Below are 19,349 nucleotides of genomic sequence, written 5' to 3'. Positions count from 1 at the left end.
ATGGAATTCTGTGAGAAATGTGGCCAGGTGGTCACGCTGGACAGCGTTTCCGTGACCTGCGCAGACCGTTGCGAACGAACCTTCCACGCGCCCTGTGTCAATCTGTCCGCTGCGGTAGCAGATTCATTGGCGGCCGACGACGGCCTGCGCTGGTTCTACGACCAATGCCGTCGCGGAAACAAGCGAAAGTTGGCGAGCACGGCGCTCCAACGGGATTCGCCGCAACTACCGGCGGAGATCTGGGTCGAGATTTTCAATCAGCTGTCCAGTTGGCAGCTGTTGAAGGTGCGGCTGGTCTGCCGTCGCTGGCGGGACATCGTGGACGGCAGCTTGAACGCCAGATTCACCGTCAGGTTTCCGAAACTGCCCATCATCGATCGCGAGTACGAGCCGGTCCAGCTGCCGCTTCCCGTTATCGAGTTTTACTTCGATCAGACGCGAATCGCCGCCGTCGGTTCCTGGTGGGCGTCGTTTGGACCGAACCTTACCGGAATCACCATGGTTGAGTGCAAAATTATGCTACCGAACCTGCTGGCCATGCTGCGACAAACGGTCAACTTGACGCGTCTGGAGCTGCACGAAGTCATTGTGGATATGTACGAGGCGAATCCGGTTCCGGACTTCCGGCTGGACAAGTTGCAGCTGCTCGTTATTGAGGGCGTCAATCGGGCGGAGAATTTGGAGCTTTTTCGGGAGATTTGTCCTAATCTGGGATACTTGCAGCTCGTTTCGTGCTACCTTGACGAACGGAGCGAAGCTTTTCTGCGCCACGTCGTTGACTTTGTGGCCGTTCGGCACGCCAGTTTGAACAGCTTGGAAGTCGATGGCGATGATCTGCTGCTGAGCGAGCTGATCAAGTTGCGCCAGTGGAAGCTGGAGAAGCTAGTCTTGAGGAGTGGAGATTTTGCGTTTGGCAACGTACGTGCTTTGGTCGAACTATGTCGGATGGTTCCGTGGTTGGTGGAACTAGGTGTAGAACCGGGCGTCTCGGCTTGGCAGGAAATTACACGAATTGGCCAACTCCTTCCGAATCTGAAGAAGCTCGAACTGACTCTTAAAGGAAACCACCAGAACAAACCATCGTTTCTAACCCGGATGGCAGGCCTGCAAGTTCTCCAGCTTAAATACGACACCTTAACCACATGGTTCCTCGATTTCGACGGAATCGTCTGCCCTCATCTGCACACACTCGTCCTCGAGCACATCAACTGCGTGGACTCTCGCCTTGCGCAGTTCCTCGCCAGCGCGCCAAAACTCCGAGTCCTCTCGCTGAGCTGGTGCAAGTTCGACTGCTGGACGGAGATCTTCCGAACGATCGCCCCATGCCGACGGCTGCAGCGACTCACGCTCAAGTGTATCGAAGCCGACGACTACAACCGGTGCTTCTTCGACTACCTGGACGATCTGCGGTACCTGGAGGTGCACAAGTGCGACGAAATTCCGCAGGAAATGCTGGCCACGCTGCTCAGCTTGTGTCCACGGCTGGAGGAGCTCGCCCTGACCTGCTTGGCGGACAAGATCGACGAGGAAATTCTGCGCGTGATTTGCGAAAAGCTGCACCGGTTGGTGCGGGTGAAGATCATCGGGTGTGAACTGTCGGAACGGGATGCCGGCTACGTTCGCGCCAATTGTCACGTCCTGGAGTCGGTTCTGATCGCCGAATCTTTTGTCTAGTCGTTGGAATGTAATTCATTTATTAGTGTTGGGATTATGGGTTGCAGGATTGAATATAGAATAAATTATTAAAATGAGTATTTATTATAAGATTGATATAATTCATAAATAAGAGTTTAGAGCGCAACAAAAAGTGCGCACCTTCATGAATATTGCCTTGTTAGCTGACAGATTGCGGATTGAGTGCGAGAGAGAACAACGAGCGAGATGCGAGGGATGCGAGCGGCCGGCGAAAGAGAGAATGAAGATTGTCAAATCAGTTTTGTGGTTGATTTGTGTGGAATAAGACGTGTTTTTATTATACAACAAAGTCCTCGATAATGACAATGGAGTACCCGCCTTCGTTTTTGACAGTTCGCTCCATAAGAAATACATTGTAGAAAAAGCAAAAACTGCTCGACGGCGGGTGCTCCATTAGCAGTCTAAATCTCAAAATTCCAACCCAATTTCCACCTTCTCCAGCGCGCGACAAACGTAGCGGACGTAGTATTTCGCTTCCTTCGTCATCGGGCGCGTCAGAAGGGTAAGAACCGCCAGCTGCGGCAAAAGCTGCAGCGAGATCGCGGCGAGCACCTCCTCGACGTGCACTGCCTGTCTCGAATTCAGCCAGAGCTCGCGCAAGTGCGGACACGAGGCGAGGAACGACGCGAACAGCTTTCGCGACATTTCGCAGCTTCTGATGCGGAGGTGCTTCAGGGTGGCCAGCGGGGTCGCCGGGGAGGAACAGCCGGTCTCTTGGATGTCGAGAGTCAGTTTGTTCAGATGCTTGAGCGAGACGAGCGCTTCGAAGAGGTCGGACTGGGCGTTGAATTTGCAGTTCCGTAAGGATATGGTGCGAATGTTTGGCAGCTTGTTGAGGAACTGCTGGAAGACACACTTCTGGAAGTGAATTTTGCCCAGGTGCAGCGTGTTGAGATTGGGGTTGTCGTTGCCAGAGAACGCAAATTGGACTAGAGAGAAGTTTTCATGATCGCCGTAAAGTTCGAGGGTGTGGAGGTTGGCAAAATTGAACAGGAACGTAAGGTCAAGAAACGGAGCCACTTTGATCGATAGGTAAGTCAACTTGGGCAGAAGGTGGCCAATTTGGTTGAGCATCTAGAAAGAAATTCCTTATTAAATAGTGAAATAGTTTGCACCAAAACATGCTTCTTACCACTACGCTTTCCTGGTTAAACTTGAACCCTTCGTCTACGGCAAGGTACTCCAACAAGGGCTGCTTTCGACAAAGATTGACCAGAAGCCAACCGTTGGAGAGTTCCTCGTAGGTCAGCCTAAGTTTTCTCAGCTTCAATCGATCGAATGTCACCATCTCAGTCAAAAGTTCGTCCGAGCCGTTAATGTGGAGTTCCGCCAGCGTGGTTTGAAAGCCCCTCACGAAGTGTGCCGCCCGTGCCGCCTCGAGCGGCTCCACCGAGCGACAATCATGGTAGTCGGGCCACATGACCGTCAATGACTTCAACCCACAGCCACAGAGCACTCGATACACGTCAAACATTTCCGGAACGTCGATGTAATGAGCACGGAGCTCTTCCAGCTTGTCCAGACGAAAGTCTGGCAAAGTAGAAAAATCGTCGATAAACTCCACTAACGGCAGATCCAGCACCCTGAGATTCGGCGTGTGACGAAGAATGTCCAGAAACACGGAGGATTTGATCTCCGAACCGCTGCCAAACTCGAGCGTGGTTAACCCTTCGCCGAACGATGCCCACCAAGGGCCAACTTCCGTTACGAATGAGACGAGGTAAGCATTCGGCACCCGAGGCAGGTGCTTCGGCTCGAAGCTGCCATCGATCGGATTGTGGACGTCGAAAAACGTCACCCGAAGCTTGGACACGAGCGCCAAGCTGTGGTCCACGATGTCCCGCCAGCGACGGCAAACCTGTCGCATCTTCAGCAGTGGAAACGCCGGCAAATGGTTGAAGATCTCGGCCCACATCTCCGGCGGCAGCTCGGGGAGGGACTCCTTGGCACTGGTTGCGCAGCGCTCGACGACGGTTCCGCGCCACGGGTGGAGCTCGCCGCAAATTTCGCAAGATTCCATTCCGGATTCTGTTCCAACTCAATCCCGTGAACAAAACGATGAACTTGGAGGGCTTTTGTTAATTTGATTTGGTTAACCGCGGTGGATTTTCTTGAAATAATTCGAACTGTCAAAAATCCACCAAAACATCTACCACATTAATGTTGGTAGAAATTGGTAGAAAAGTATCCACCGGTACAAGGCTGTATATCATAGGTACTCGCGATCTTGCTTTGCATTAGTGTGAGTGCATGACTCCGTGCCACTAAAACCAAAACAATAACAAACGAACAATGGACCGTGCCAGGAAAACCAAAACATAAACAATGTCAGTGTCAGTGGAGTGAGAGAGTCAGAGATAACGATTTTGACAACCGCACTACTACACACTCAATCGCGAGTACCTTAGGTAGAAAGCCATGCCACCGGTAGATCCTTTGGTGGATTTTTGACAGTTCGAATTATTTCAAGAAAATCCACCGCGGTTAACCGAATCAAATTAACAAAAGCCCTTGGGTTTTCAACATGGGCCAGATGACTTGAAATATTTCAGCCTTTTCGAACAAAACTAAGAAAACACGCATATGAAAAATAACTCAATTGGGTCCTAAAATGAAGCTTAGATTGCTGATATTAAAAAAGCTTGTTTTTCTGAGTACATTAATCCTTCGTACCCAGTCACGAAATATTCTAGCAGAGCTGGTTCTGTCAGAATCCTGCTAGAACGGTGGAACATTTCTGCTAGAATGCTGTAAGAATATCCAGCTCTGTGAGAACTCTGCTAGAATCCTGCTAGAACGTCGTGACTGGGTACGACCACAATTCCCAGACACGGAATTTTCTGGCAGAATTGGTTCTACTAGAATCCTGCTAGAATGATTCTAGTAGGCCTGTCAGAACTCTGTAAGAATTTTGCTAGAATATTCTGACAGAGCGAAATCTGCTAGAATTTTGTAAGAATTATGGAAGAACATTCTGGCAGCGCAAAATCTGTCGAAAATGACGTCATTTTCGCCGAACCACATTGTGACCGCCATCTTGTCTGGTAAATTGTATTAAAAAGAGTTGCCACCGGAAGAAAATTTAGCTTCGGCGCCGTTCCGTTGGTCGCCTGGCCACCCAGAATATGGTAAGCAAAGTATTAATAGATTGGTTACTTGTAAGTTATTCTAATTCCTCGATTTCGATTCCACAGGCGCACACAAACCTGGAAGGCTCGACCAACTTTAAGAAAACCAAGAACCACATGGCCCACGGGCGGGCAGCTTCAAAGCAAGCACCATCAATTCCGGCGGCCGCTAATTGGACATCGTCTTAGACGGCACTTTTCCCGGATCCCGATTTCCTACCAAGAGCACCGGGTTCGGTTCGTGACTCGGAATCGCGGACATTCTACGTATATGGGTCGAAGAGAATGTTTAATTTAATATTAAGAGACTTAAGTATAAGTTAAAAGTGAGTGTACAATAAATTGATGTAGATTCTTTTGTGCTGTTTATTTAAATTGAATATTTCTAAAATGATTGGTTATTACCAAAATTATCTGCCATTTGCTTCTAACAAAATTCTAGCAGGATTCTAGCAGGTTTCCTTGCCGTCACATTCTAGCAAAATTCTTACAGAATTCTAGCAGGGGCCTGTCAGAATAGTTCTAGCAAAATTCTAGCAGGATTCTAACAAAACCGGTTGATTTCGCCGGCTCCTGCTAGAACCGGTTATTGCATTTGAGCTAGAATTTTCAAAGAATTCTTGAGAAAATCTAGCAGGATGATGGCAGCTTTCTAGTAAGAACATTTTCGCTCTGTTAGATTTCTGTAAGAATCCTGTGAGAACGCCGTGACTGGGAAAGAGTTTAAAATGGATTTTTAAATCAATTTTGAAAAATTAACTTCGCGGTCCTTCTTGACAGAAAACCCAGTCAAATCAATCCGAATTCTGAAACGGAATCCAATTAGAATCGTATACAAATTCCGTTTCAAACGCAACAACCGGTTCCGTGTTCGAACCGGTTGTTGCGTTTGAAACGGAATTTGTATACGATTCTAATTAGATTCCGTTTCAGGATTCGGATTGATTTGACTGGGAAGCTTCTACTTGACAGCTCGTTCCAAGGGGACCATAGTTAATCCATCGAAAAAATGTTGTCCGGTCAAAAAAAATTTGCATTAAAATGAAAAAAAAGTGATCAGAAATGGTTTTTAATCGTGTTTTTAACCGTTGTACATAAAAATTAACATAGGGCTTTAGTACCCAATTTTGGAGTAATTTTCACATAGTCAAGAAAAGTTGACAAATCAGTACCGACCTACCGACCTAGGTACCGACCCTGACTGAAAAGTCCGTCGGACGTCCGTCGTTTGTGGTCCGTGCAATCGTACGACAACGTCGCGCGATTTTCACACGAATGTCAAACGTTATTTTTGCACCCAAATGTCGTACACTCAACCCCCGGTGGTTGGTCACTTTTTCGTTTGACACCCCCGTTGGTTGGTCAAAGTCAAACTAAAAAGTGACGAACTGTCACTTTTTATAAGGCGCTCACGCACACTATCAAAACAAACGCTTGATAGTGTGTGTGAACTCCGTGTAAAAGGGGTGTCGAACTAAAAAGTGACCCCGTTCGTTTGACAACAGTTGATGTCAAACCATCGGGGTTTGAGTATATTTGTCGTACAATCGATAATCGAAACTGTTCGACATTAAAACCGACGTCGCACGGTTTTGTTATTTAGGATGTCGTGCCTTTGTCGTGTGCTGTAATTTCTGAATTTTGAGACTATTCAAAAAATTATAAGTCACTTTAAGTGGCTTTAGAGAATTTGAACGGTTCGCGTCGCGGTCAACAAGCCGGATTTTCGTTGCCGTTTCCGTCTTTGTTTCCCCCCCGATTGTGCGTGTATTTCGACCCGGGTGATTTCGCGATGGTTTGACAGTTGCTTTGGAGAATTTGAACGGTTCGCGTCGCGGTCAACAAGCCGGATTTTCGTTGCCGTTTCCGTCTTTGTTTCCCCCCCCGATTGTGTGTTTTTCGGTCCGTGCGGTTTCGCGTTTTATTTGGTTTTATCTTTCCACAGCCGGCTATCTAAGATTGAATCATTTATGCTAAAATTAACACCAAATAACCGGGAATAATCTCATCCGCATCCTTCGACTGTTTGCCTTGAGAATGCATAATACATCACATCATTAAACCAAATTTATTGATTATTGGGTCGCATCATCATCCTTTATGATGAATCCTGGCCATTACCCTTTCCCACAAACAAAATCCCAAGTAGAAGTAGTTTTCCGGCACACGTGGGGGTGTGGATATCGTATAGAACCCACCCTTGGTAGCAACCTGTGCTAACTAACATTCCCGTCCCAATCCCCCCGAGATCTACAAACTGACATGGCGGGCGCCGTTGGTGGCCAATGACTGTTACCTATTTGCTTCAGATCTAGTTTTAATGACCTTGATGTTTTATCTTTTCAACGCATTCATACATGCTGTTGATAAGGGAAACACCATTAGATCGTTTAAGCGTATGGTCAGTTGTATTGATAGGATATTACGGTCCTGTTCAGCAACGGAGAAGGACAACCATGGGTGGTCTCTCATGCTCATGCTCATGCTATTCAAAAAATTATAAGTCACTTTGTTGAACTTTTAAATTATATGTATTCATTTGTATTAGTTTGCACTAGCCTGGCACTTATTCACTATAGCCACAGTTTTCCTATTTTCGCTTGATGTCGGCCAATCCGGTTGCCCTCGATTTCGCTGGAATGTCCTGGGTCCGCTGTGGGAATGGTTCTGCATGTCTACCCTGCCAATAGAGTAATCTACGTGCGCATGTATTGCGTGTACGTACACGAAAAAAAGTGAGGTTAAATTTTGTCCGGCCAGCAAAATCTAATGGTGCGCTAGTGTGCGTACGCGAAACGTCATAAAGCTCTATGTTCAAGTGCTGCCCTGTGAGTAGTTCCCGGTCACGAGAAATACTGGCAGAGTTGGTTCTGCTAGAATCTTGCTAGAATCATTCTAACAGGTGAGTCATAATTATGTAATAATTTTGCCAGCATATTCTAGCAGAGCGAAACCTGCTGAAATTCTGTGAGAATTTTCAAGGGGAAAACCACTCTGCACATTGCCCTCGAGTAGGCTGTGCCCTAAAGGTGCCCAAACGTGCCCGAAGGTGCCTGAGTGAGCCTGACACCAAGAAAAAAACAAGGACGGTGCATAGCAACCGTGTTATGATATTTGTTTATATTGTTTTTACAATCCTGTCATCGTTGAGCTTTCGGTTTTCCAAAGAGTGAATTTAATTATCAAGTTTTTTTTTATTCTGCTGGATGTTGTTGCAGAATTTTGATTGTTGGTAAAATGCATTTAATCAACTATAGAATGTAATTTGATAAGATACTTTTCTATTTTAGGGAAAAACGATTCAAAAAATTATTATAAAATCAAACAAAAACGGAATGCACCCATTAAGAAATTTTGTAATCCAATCCAAACTGAGTGAAGGGGTGTTGCGTGTGTGGTCTTCGAGCTGGGCGCGTCCTGATAAAACGGGTCGTGCGATTCTCCCAGGGAGGTTCGGGATAGAGAACCGGTCCCCCCTAATGTCGATGCAGCGGCACGATCCTCGGTGATGTCCGTTGACCCGACGACGTTAACCTACAGGCGTCAGCACGAAAAGCTGCGGCAATCGTCTTCACGAGATGAGAGAGATCGGTCCAGGATCGTTGTAGTCGGAAGGGGTCATCACCGAACACTGAACCTGGTCCGCCGAACACCGAACTGGTCCTATCCAGCTTCCCCTGTTTTTAAATAGCTCGGCGATGTCCCTAGCTGGTTCAAGAGCTGTTCCATGTGGCCGAATAGTTAACCTTATTGTGTGTTTCGACGAAATGAACATCATTGATACCAATGCAATTAAATTTTATGGAAAATAAAAAAACCTTTTTATTATGCATTGAAATAATATTGAGGTACTATCTATTTCAACAATAATCACATTCAAAGCCTTTTAATTTAAACAAATCAACGACGAGACGACTCCTACACCTGGGATTACGTTTTACTTCCATCTGAGGGAAGGCTGGAGCAGATGGGAATCGAACCCATGATCAGGCTCTTACAAAGCGGACAGCGTAACCATTCGACGTTATCCATGTTGTTTTGAATACGATGTGCCCAAATGCTAGATAGTGAAACGATTCACAGTGACACCAATTTCTAGACATAAACGTTAATCTGTTTTTCTGTTTCACAAAAAAAGCACACACGAAGCATATGACGTTGCTTTTATTCCTGAACAATTGAAATACATTTTAAAATATTATCAAATTTAAAAAGGAAGCTCTTGCATGCCGTATTTATTATCTTGAAATTTAGCTTCAATCGATATATCGATACATCTACAAAAGAAAGACGGGTTCGTTATTTATGAAGTGATTTAAGATGATTTAAAAATTACTTTCCTTACGTTATCAGTGTCAACAAGAAGATTTCACGGCGAATACATTTTTTGGCTCACAAATCAATTTAACAAAATGCTTTTGCAACCAGAAACAGTCCGTCTGTCAACTAAAAATGTTTGGGCCAGATTCCTGTTTACTTTGATATTTTGAATTGGATTTTTCAACTGTCAAAGTCAGAATGAAAGGTGCCTGAGCATGTTCCTGAAGGTGCCTGAAGGTGCCCGAAGGTGCCCGAGAACGTGCCCGATGGTGCCCAGGGCTCTTTGATGAGAGTGGTTTTCCCCTAAGCGAAATCTGTCAAAAATTACTTCATTTCCGCCAAACCGCTTCGTAGCGAACTTGACTTCCGCCAAAATAGTTCTGTCATCGGACTTGTTCTCACAAGTCCACATTTTCGTTTTAATTTTTAAAGAAAATGCCGCGTGCACCCTTTTGTTGGGTATTTGGCTGACTTTTTGGTAAGTTATTATTCAAACAAATAATTGTGTGCCGAAATAACTTATTGATTATTTCAGCAAAAAATACGATGTCCGCTCGGTGCCGAGATTTGTCCACGCATCGTTCTGTCCCTGGGCCATTCGCTCGTTGGAACGATCATAGAGTGACAGGCTGATTGAAGTGAGATGAGTCAGCAGGACGTCCGTATACGGTATACCAACAAACCTCAATAAAAAGGAAGGACATTTTGATAGAATATATTTTAAGTGCGAAAATGTGAAAGTGTAGAATTCATCAAGTTAGTGCTAGTGCTCCTGTCTAAATTTATTGTGATTACGATAATGAATGTTTGAATAAATTAGATTTTAAAACACGTTTTATTAAAAAAAAAAATACAAATGAAAATACGCTATTAACAGCTTCTAGAAAAATTCTAGCAGGATTCTAGCAGAAATTTCCTATTAGTTCATTCTAGCAGGATTCTTACATAATTCTAGCAGAACGGGCTGTCAGTTCGGTTATTGCATTTGAGCTAGAATTCTCAAAAAATTCTTGAGAAAATCTTGTAGGATGATGGCAGCGACGACATGGCAGCGTTCTAGTAATAATATTTTCATTCTGTAAGATTTCTGTAAAAATCCTGCGACAACGCCGTGACTGGGCTGATTCTACAAAACATTTTTCTGCGTGCATGCTTCTCCTCGAGTTGAGTGTGTGCAGAAATTTTGTTGGTCGGTCCCAGTCAAATCAATCCGAATTCTGAAACGGAATCTAATTAGAATCGTACACAAATTCCGTTTCAAACGCAACAACCGGTTCGAACACGGAACCGGTTGTTGCGTTTGAAACGGAATTTGTATACGATTCTAAATAGATTCCGTTTCAGAATTCGGATTGAGTTAACTGGGGTGTAGTTAGACTGACAGTTGAAAATTGAGCCATTTCGGTTCAGCGTGCCACTTCAAAAAGCCTTTTCGACTAGTTTGTTTACGGTTTTTTGGCGCGCAATCGTGACCCCATCTCCAAACAGATTTGTGACCGTTCCTCCTCGCGATCCGTTCCACCTCCGAAGAAATGGAACACTGTAAAGTTTGTGGGCTACCCACCTTCACCGACGCCAGCTCCGTCAACTGTGAAGGCCCCTGCGGAAACAGCTTGCGAACCTGCCTGAACTGCTACGCCAGGGACAGCTCGGAATGCGAGCCTCCTCCCCAAAAGGTGGTCAAACTCGCGGCAATTGGGCAGCTCACTCTGCCATCGGAACTTTGGACGGAGGTATTCGGGAGCTTGTCGGCGTGGGATCTGCTGAAGGTGCGGCTGGTTTGTCACCGCTGGAGGAAGCTCGTGAATGGAAGTTCCACGCTCAGGCGCAAACTTGTGGTGCAGTTTCCGGAGTTTATCATGATGGATCGTGATTATGCGCCCTCGAATTTGCCACCGGCGTCAGTTGTCATGTTCAGCCGTGCCAAAATTGCAACGGTCGGTTCCTGGTGGACGTCGTTCGGAGCGGGGGTCGTCCATTTAACCATGAACCGTTGTAACGTGTTGCTGCCGAACATGCTGAGCCTGCTGAAGCTGACTCCAAATCTCAAGGAACTGCACCTGTCGGACATTCTGATTGACACGCTTGATGAAGCGCCGGCGATGGCCGACTTCCGGATGGAACAAATGGAATTGTTGCACATCGATTTGAACTACCATGGTCAAAATTTGGGTGTCTTTCTGGAGCTGTGTCCGAACCTGAAGGATTTAGCTCTCCTATGCGAACTTTACTCCGACGAATTTAAAAACTTGCTGCAGCAACTACCATCGTATTTGAGAAAAATAAGCGCAACGCTGGAATCGCTTCAAGTTATCAAGACGGAGCATCTTTTGGCTGAATTATGCTGCTTGGATCTACCGAAACTGAAGCGGCTTCACCTGAACAAATGCGAATCAAGATGTAAAAACAATCGTGCTTTGGTCGAGATCTGTCGAACGCATCCGACCCTCGAAGTGCTCGATATAGAGGATGTCAGCGCAAGCAACGAAATGGTAAGCAAAGAGACCCACCTTTCAATCAGCCTAACACAACATCTCCCCTTTTCCCACCCAGATTCTACACGAAGTCGGCGCACTTTTGCCGAACCTGAAATGGCTCGCGGTCAAGGTACCGAAAGCGCCCGGAATTCAACCGTCGCTGGAGTTCACACCACAGCTACGACACCTGCGACTCAAAGGCTCCACCTTCCTCTATCCGGAGCCCACGTTCGCCAGCAACTGCCCATACCTGCAGGAACTACACCTGGAACGGGTCACCTTCCAGGAACCGGACAGCCTCCGGCGCTTCCTAGCCCGCTCGCCGAACGTCCGCGAGCTGCGCCTCGAGGAGTGCAAGCTTGGGTACTGGTCCTGTCTGCTGACGGCCATCCGAACCCAGAAGCAACTGCGCCGGCTGACGCTGCGGTATTTAACAGTCGAAGATGCCGGCCGGTGCTGCATCGATTACTTGGACAATCTCACCACGCTCGAGTTGATCGGGTTCAAGGTGCACCAGCAGACGATGGTCGAGCTGTTTACGATGGGCGCGGGCAGCTTGAAGCAGCTCACGATGGTTGGGCTGAATGATACGCTGGACTTTGAGGTGGTGGACGTGATGTGCCAGAAGCTGCGGCGGCTCAGCCAGCTGACAATCAAAAACTGTACGCTGTCCAAGGAGCACTGCAAACAGGTGCGGGAGCGGTTTGGATCGGTGCAGAGGCTGATTATTTCGTAGTTGGAGAAATGTGGCGCATTTTTTGAAGCGAAAGTAATCAGTTATAAGGTGTTTAAATCATTTCTTAATAAACGACAGCAACCATTGCATTTAATTCAGCTGAAGATCATTTTTCCTAGGTTAAATTATTCCAGACTCAACGATGACACGCTTATTCTGGATCTCATTTCCGTACAGCGTAGGTTTCCTGAACTTCAGGTCGTTTAGTTTCAACAGCTCAGCGAGAAATCCTTCTGTTGGATTCATGTGGATTAACTGCTTTAAAATCAAACCTCAAAGCTTTCCAATTTCCACAAAGTGCGATTCTCTTCTCCGATGTCAGTTTTTGAGAGTTCCTCTATTTTGATATGTTTGACGGCACGCACTTCGACAAAATCATCAGCTTAATTATCTTTAGATCCGGCATGTTATTGAGCAGTTGCGTTAGGATCGCAGTATTGAGTCAGAAATACCCTCCAATCCGCATTTGAGTCACTCTGGAACCGAACGACTTCCACCAAGATCCGAGAGTTGACCTTGGACACCGGAATCAGATGCTCCGGCTTGTAATCACGAACACTTCGCCGAAAATCTCCGTCCATAACTCCACTAGCTGATCCGGCACGGCAGCAGTTCCTTCCAGCGAACGCTCAATTTTCCGCAAACTATCGTCCATCCGTCTGGCCAGTTTTTGAAGTGTGTTCAGCAGCGGTCCGGAAATGCCACGTTTCTCCGGCGCCGGCACCCGTCGCAGAACCAGTACCGATCGTTGCCGTTGGTGGCAAGCACGAGGCCCTTTCGTTCGAAACGCGCTTTGGGCAGCGGCCTGGTCACAAACTTGGCAGGAGGCCATTTCGGTTCTGGAATGGTGAACGGTTTCAATCAAAGTGTCAAAAAAGGCCTTTTGATGCTTGGGCTCCCGGTCAGAAAAAAATACAAGTTAAGCGAGCGTGAGATTTCTAACAGAGTTTTGAAAGACATTTAACTGACTTCTTACAAGCTTCGCAATCCAGATTCAATTGGGTACTAAAGCCCTGGGTGCAGAATAGTTGTCCGCAAAGCGGCCTCAATTTAGAACTGTCAAAGCGGAACCAATTTACTGTTCGCATAATTATACCAAGAAGTGGCAAGTATTGTGATCGATCTACAGTTTATTTAGTCAGGAATAAAAAAAAAATCGTTGGCTATTGAGGTATTCGAAGTCAAAACATCTTAATAAGAGGGTTGAATTCGAGTTTTCATAATTCGTCGCTAAAATTTTATAATCGCTATGTCTCACGCAAAACCTATGTTTATGACGCTTTTCTAAATGTTAGCGACGAATTATCAATAACTATGAAAAGTACTTTCCAAATAATATTGGAAAGGAAATCTTACTCCGATATTATCACTACACATCAAAGATACATAATCTCGGAACTTCCATTCGGTTGCTCTTCTGATTCACGAAATTCCACCCACTTTTGACACAATTTTTCATCACGTGGAAAACAAAAAAGGCCTCTTTTGGCCGCCCATCGTTTAGTCTACAAAGAAAAAAGTGCGAAGCACTTAATTTTTCATCGAAAACATCAACATCAACAGATCCAAAATGTTTCAAAATAATTCACTTCAGCAGCAAAAAATATGTCACGCTTGAGCTTGAACATAGCCTTCTACTTTGTTTATGTTTACAGCTGTAGTGCAGTTGTATTAGTGGGGAGCAGTGGGGAGCTTTCGAAAATCACGTTACGCATTCTGTCTTTTCAGCACCCAGCTAAAGCCCTATGGCAATTTTTATGTACACCTGTAAAAAATACGATTAAAAACCATTTCTGATCACTTTTTTTCATTTTAATGCAAAAAAATATATTGACAAGACAACATTTTTTCGATGGATCAACTATGGTCCCCTTGGAACGAGCTGTCAAGTAGGAACTTTTCTGTCAAGAAGGACCGCGAGGTTAATTTTTCAAAATTGATTTAAAAATCCATTTTAAACTCTTTGTGGTCGTACAAAGGTTCATTGTACTCAGAAAAATAAGCTTTATCGCTGTAAACAATAATATCAGCAATCTAAGCTTCATTTTAGGACCCAATTCCTAAATTTAAAAAAAGTGATAAGTAGAAAATAAATAAAAACATGATTCATTAAATTCAACACAATTTTATTTTTCATGCCCGAAACCGGAAAAAACACAATTTTCCCTACCAACACCCCGTTATTCGCAACTCCTTCAACGACTTACAATTTTCGCGGATAAAATCCACCTCCTCGTTTGACAGACCCCTCTATGATCAGCGTGTTCAACTTGGGCAGCTTCCGGCAGACGACGTGAGCCACTTGCTCTTCGTCCGCCGTGTCGTTCAGCTTCATGGACTGCAAGCGCAACTCCCGCAGGCCGGGACACCCGGCCAGGACCGTGGCCAGCAGCTTCGGTGGCATTTCGCACTGAGCCAGCTGCAGGCGGGCCAGGGACGCCGCAAAGTCGTCCTGCTCCAGTCCGGTCCAGTCGTCGGCGGACTCGTTCACGTTGATTCCGTGCAGCGAAAGTGTTGTCAGCAGTTTGAGTGATTTCAGTGGTTGGAGTAGGTCCGACCAGAAGTTGGACGTGCACCATTTTATGGTTAGCGAGCGCAGGTGGGGCATTTTTGGAAGGTGCCGCTGCAGGCAGGAATCTTCAATGTGGATTTTCTTCAGCTGCAGCTCTTTTAAGTTCAAGTGTTCATCGCCATTGAATTGGATTTCTACTGCGCTGCCCGAATCCCACCTCGAGTCACCAGATAGCTTGAAAGTTTGTAACTGTTTGGGGAAGTTGTGCAGGAAGGCAAGATCCACGTGCATTCCATTTATTTGTAAACAGTTCAAGTTTGGAAGAACTTGTCCCATATTACAGAGTAGCTAAAATTTGTCAGAAATGAAAATGACACCCTCGAAAACAAAAAAGGGGGAACTTACCGAATGACTTTGTTCATCAAACGTCCGAATACCTTTGATTTTGAGATATTCCAAGGATGGAAGCATTCGACAGAGTTCCATTAGGAGATGTTTGCTCTTATCGTCATCCGTATGTTCATCTCCTGCGAGCGTAAGTTTCTGCAATTTAAGCCGATCCAGTTTCATCAATTCGACCAGAGAATCCTCTGAGCAGGTCACGTACAGCTCCTCCAACGAATCCTGTAACCCTTGCAAAAATGCGACCATCTCTTGCGCTGAAACAGGCTGCTCTTCCGTGAACCAATCCCAGGAGATCCTCAGGCGCTTCAAGCCGCTGCAGAGCTGCCGAAAGACTTCCACCGGCGCTGCGTCTTCGATGCCGCAAAGAACTAGCTTTTCAAGCTTGTCGAGGCGGAAATCTGCCTCTCTAGCAGGCCGCTCACCGCCCAGCTTAGACTCGCTCAACTCGAAACTTTTGAGATTCGGCGTATGTTTCAGCATTTCCAGCAGGCTCATGTGGTCAACTTCGGAATAGCTGCTCAGCTTGAGTTCGGTTAAACCCTGACCAAACGGCCTCCACCAGGGGCCGATTGCGGTTATGGTCACGTTTTTGAAGTGCACCTTTGCGGCTGGTGGAAGGTTGGCGGGCTTGTAGGTGGAGCAGATCGTGAGACGCGCCGGGAACGTCACCGTAAGTTTGGCCAGCAGCGGAGCGTTGCTGTTGATGACGTTTTTCCAGCGTTGGCAAACTTGGCGTAGAGTTAGCAGTTGACTTGCGGATAAATGGTCAAAAATGCTAGTCCAAATTTCCGTTGGCAGCTGTGGAAGCTCCGGCAATTGAGTTCCGCTGGACGACGCAGATGTCGCTGCTGAGGTCTTTGTGAATTTCCGGTTTGTGTCCGGATTTGGACTGGCGTTACGTTTTTGATTCATTTTTTGTTGTCTAAATTAACAATAAAATGTATAAAAAATAATAAAAAAATAAAAAAAATAATTCAGTTTTTTTTTCATTAAAAAGTTTCTAAAGAAGAATCGTAATTTTTGGACTCCCCTAGCTTTTTCCTCAAAATTTTCAGTTACGCACGTTGCGAACGACCCCCTCTCAAGAAACGTCAAAAAAGGCCTTTTGTTTTGGTTTTGTTCTGAAATTGCCAAAACTTTCGCACAAATCGCGTCCGGAATTTCGTTTTAAAAATGCCCTGCTGCGTTCCCCGGTGTGTTCCGGAGGCGACCGGTGCCGTCCGCCAGCTGGTTCGCTTTCCGAAGGACTATCGCCTGCGAAGACGGTGGAAGGAGGTGATTAAGCAGGCCACCGGCATCGAACTGGTCGAATCGGCCTGTTTCGAGCCGGGCGACGACGATCCGGCTCCGCTCGAGCTTTGCATTGGCCACATGGCCCGGCCGGAGGCCACCGAGCAGTACCAGGAACCGGCCCGCTTTGTGGACAGGTGAGTTGGTTCTACGTACCGTTTTTAGGCCTGCGACCACTTTGAAGAACTCCGCGGTTTTCAACGTGATTCCCAGTCGAGAAAATGTTTGGCAGTGGGCAGAGTTCGGGTTGGGTTCGATCAACCTGTTAAAAGGGCGAAACGGTTTTGTTTGGAGTTTGACACTTGAATGATCGTCATTTTGCTGGTCAAATTCGAGTCGTTTTCCGATGAATTTACAAATAAATAATGCTTGAAGTTGTTTATCTGCCCGTCCTTTGTAAGCTCTCAACTGAAAAGAAATAAGAAGTCCGCTTGATTTAATGAAAATCAACACGAAATTTGTTATTTTTAGCTCCGGCGCGCCCCTCACGCTGCTCGGCTGCCGGCTCTGTTTGCGGTTCGTTCCGGCGCACGAAACGCTCGCCACGGACGGGGCCCAGGTCGGTGGCCTCAGCCTGGTGACGTCCGTCCAGCGGCTGTTCGGCATCCGCATCCGGCCGGACGACTTTCAGCGCGCCATGTGCCTCGGCTGTCTGGCCAAGCTGGAGCTGGTGCAGACGGTGCGCAACCAGTACCGGGTCAACGAGTTTGTGTACGAGACGGTGCGGAAGGCGAGCCGGATCCGGCTGGAGGTGGTCGCCGAGGGTGAGTTGCGGGACGGGGAGAAGGGACGGAAGCGGAGCGGACCGGATGGTGGAAGGGGGAAGTTGGCGAAAAAGAAAAAAGTTGAGGAAGGGTTGGAGATTGTGGCGAAAGAGGTAGACGTTGGAGCGATGGGAGATGAGTTTGGGGAGGGGTTACTCGAGGAGTTGGGGACGCACGTTGGGCCGATGGCATCGGTGGGAAAGCGCAAGAAGGGAGGAACGAAGGGGAAGACGTTGAAGAAGACGTCAGTTGTGGAAGAGGTGGTTCCGGTTGCTGCAGCAAAGATTCCGAAGGAAGGTGAAGACGGGTTCAAGTCCGATTTGTTTGAAGAGTTGGAGATGGTCGATAATCTTGAAGAATCTTCATTGGGGGATGATCATAATGATGAAGTCGAAGTTGAACCGGTTCCCGTAGCAGAGAAGGAAAAAAAGCCGAAGAAGGATGGATCTGCGAGGAAGAAAACTTCCGAAGAAACTAAGCCGAAGGATAAGGTGAAACTGACGCTGGTACTTTCGACGACCTGCTTCATTTGTAACGGTACATTTGCGAGCAGAGGTGAGTTGGAAATGCACCTGAGCATGCAACACATATCCGAGGATGGTTACACTTGCGCCGAGTGTGACGACGGGGAAAGATTCGTGATGGTTCAAACGTACAACCTGCATCTGAGTCATCACGATCATTCGATTCGCCGATTCAAGTGTAGCTTTTGCACGATGGCTTTCAGCGTGCGAAACAGTCGGCGATTGCACGAAAACAAGAAGCATGGTCAAAGCCACAAAATACGTGAAAGGTATATCTCCGAGTCAGCGTGCGACATCTGTGGCAAGACTTTCGCTCACCAGGGCAACGTATTGCGTCACAAGAAGAAGGAACACGAGCAGTTTAAAGGTCACAAATGCAAAATTTGCGAAAGAGAGCTGACCACGCGAGTAAGTTTGCTGCAGCACATGTTGATCCACAGCGACAAGCGCCAGTGCCCCTACACCTGTTGCCACTGCGAAAAACGGTTCCGGTACATCTCCCAGCTCCACAAGCACAAACTCAAACATCACCAAGCCGTGATGAACGATTATCTGTGCTTTGTATGCCAGTCACGTTTCACCAGCATGGAAGACTACGAGAGTCACATGCGAGAGCTGCACGTTCACCACGACTCCTACGAGTATTCGTGTCGTCTCTGTCCGGAAATTCCGCAAACCGACCAGGAGCTCGAAACCCACATCACCACAGCCCACGCCAGCGCAAAGTACCCCTACTTCAAGTGCAGCTCGTGTCCGAGCAAATTCCACACCAAAAACCAGCTCTTCCAGCACCGCAAGATTGACCACGGCCGGTTCGTGTGTGACCGCTGCGGCAGCTGCTACTCGAGCAAGATGGGCCTGCAGCAGCACATTGACGGCAAACATCTGGGCAAACAGTGGCCGCGCTCGAAGGTCGCCCTAACCCCGTGCAAGTGTCAGGAGTGCGGGCTGGTTTGCTCGAACGTTGCGAACATGAGGCGGCACCAGAAGGCCGTCCATCAGGGCGAGAAGCCGTACGAGTGCGCCTCGTGCGGGGTTAGGTTTGCGACGAAGTCGTCTATGCAGAACCACGTGCGGTGCGTCCACACCGGGGAGGCGCCGTTTGCGTGCAAACACTGTGGTGAGCGCTTCAAGGAGACGTCGATCTTCTCGAGGCACCAGAAGAAGTGCGGTTTGGAAGGGCAGAAGAGTGGCGATGGCGAGTGATGTTGATTTTACGTTGTGGTTAAAATAAAATTCGTTGGAAAAAGTATGCTTTGGTTTTACTCTGAAGAAGCCCACCAGTTTGTTTTGCAAAAGATTGAGAATTGTGGAATTTTTGGCTTTGACTTGTCTAAACGAAAATGGCCAATAAAATGTTTGAGTAATGTAGAATACCCACTTGGTAAGGAACTGGTCAACAAAACATTTCAAATGGGCAGCAACGTACGTTTTTATACGAATTCCATTTCAAATGCCACAACCGGTTCGAACACAGACCTATTTGTTGCGTTTGAAA

At 46.9% G+C, this 19,349-nt stretch overlaps 5 protein-coding genes across 5 annotated transcripts; 3 read left to right on the top strand and 2 right to left on the bottom strand.

Moving 5' to 3' along the window:
• Positions 1 to 1,674, top strand: LOC120416914 (uncharacterized). Its single transcript, XM_039578812.1, has one exon. It carries the CDS (start codon positions 1 to 3, stop codon positions 1,672 to 1,674), a length of 1,674 nt encoding a protein of 557 aa, XP_039434746.1.
• A 282-nt stretch (positions 1,675 to 1,956) lies between these two features.
• LOC120416885 (uncharacterized) lies at positions 1,957 to 3,811 on the bottom strand. The gene is made up of 2 exons (XM_039578778.2): positions 2,828 to 3,811; positions 1,957 to 2,769 (listed from the first exon to the last, which is right to left on the bottom strand). The coding sequence occupies exons 1-2, from the start codon at positions 3,713 to 3,715 to the stop codon at positions 2,104 to 2,106; spliced, it is 1,554 nt and encodes a 517-aa protein (XP_039434712.1). The 5' UTR covers positions 3,716 to 3,811; the 3' UTR covers positions 1,957 to 2,103.
• A 6,719-nt stretch (positions 3,812 to 10,530) lies between these two features.
• LOC120416894 (uncharacterized) lies at positions 10,531 to 12,465 on the top strand. Its single transcript, XM_039578791.2, has 2 exons — positions 10,531 to 11,635; positions 11,697 to 12,465. The coding sequence occupies exons 1-2, from the start codon at positions 10,676 to 10,678 to the stop codon at positions 12,354 to 12,356; spliced, it is 1,620 nt and encodes a 539-aa protein (XP_039434725.1). The 5' UTR covers positions 10,531 to 10,675; the 3' UTR covers positions 12,357 to 12,465.
• Positions 12,466 to 14,474: 2,009 nt separating this feature from the next.
• Positions 14,475 to 16,337, bottom strand: LOC120416895 (uncharacterized). The gene is made up of 2 exons (XM_039578793.2): positions 15,274 to 16,337; positions 14,475 to 15,216 (listed from the first exon to the last, which is right to left on the bottom strand). Exons 1-2 carry the CDS (start codon positions 16,183 to 16,185, stop codon positions 14,560 to 14,562), a joined length of 1,569 nt encoding a protein of 522 aa, XP_039434727.1. The 5' UTR covers positions 16,186 to 16,337; the 3' UTR covers positions 14,475 to 14,559.
• Positions 16,338 to 16,439: 102 nt separating this feature from the next.
• LOC128092513 (zinc finger protein 616-like) lies at positions 16,440 to 19,103 on the top strand. Its single transcript, XM_052706440.1, has 2 exons — positions 16,440 to 16,700; positions 17,035 to 19,103. The coding sequence occupies exons 1-2, from the start codon at positions 16,447 to 16,449 to the stop codon at positions 19,055 to 19,057; spliced, it is 2,277 nt and encodes a 758-aa protein (XP_052562400.1). The 5' UTR covers positions 16,440 to 16,446; the 3' UTR covers positions 19,058 to 19,103.
• The last annotated feature ends 246 nt before the right edge of the window (positions 19,104 to 19,349 follow it).

Source organism: Culex pipiens, chromosome 1, assembly GCF_016801865.2.
Source record: "Culex pipiens pallens isolate TS chromosome 1, TS_CPP_V2, whole genome shotgun sequence".
NCBI lineage: Eukaryota > Metazoa > Arthropoda > Insecta > Diptera > Culicidae > Culex > Culex pipiens.
Note: the sequence above shows the minus strand (reverse complement) of the source record. Positions and strands in the feature narration are given on the sequence as shown.

Coding starts and splice junctions, on each gene's coding strand:
- LOC120416914 (XM_039578812.1), top strand. CDS start 1: ATGGAATTCTGTGAGAAATGTGGCCAGGTGGTCACGCTGGACAGCGTT.
- LOC120416885 (XM_039578778.2), bottom strand. CDS start 3,715: ATGGAATCTTGCGAAATTTGCGGCGAGCTCCACCCGTGGCGCGGAACC. Junction 2,770..2,827: donor TTAACCAGGAAAGCGTAGTG/GTAAGAAGCATG, acceptor ATTTCTTTCTAG/ATGCTCAACCAAATTGGCCA.
- LOC120416894 (XM_039578791.2), top strand. CDS start 10,676: ATGGAACACTGTAAAGTTTGTGGGCTACCCACCTTCACCGACGCCAGC. Junction 11,636..11,696: donor TCAGCGCAAGCAACGAAATG/GTAAGCAAAGAG, acceptor TTTCCCACCCAG/ATTCTACACGAAGTCGGCGC.
- LOC120416895 (XM_039578793.2), bottom strand. CDS start 16,185: ATGAATCAAAAACGTAACGCCAGTCCAAATCCGGACACAAACCGGAAA. Junction 15,217..15,273: donor TTGATGAACAAAGTCATTCG/GTAAGTTCCCCC, acceptor GACAAATTTTAG/CTACTCTGTAATATGGGACA.
- LOC128092513 (XM_052706440.1), top strand. CDS start 16,447: ATGCCCTGCTGCGTTCCCCGGTGTGTTCCGGAGGCGACCGGTGCCGTC. Junction 16,701..17,034: donor CCGGCCCGCTTTGTGGACAG/GTGAGTTGGTTC, acceptor TGTTATTTTTAG/CTCCGGCGCGCCCCTCACGC.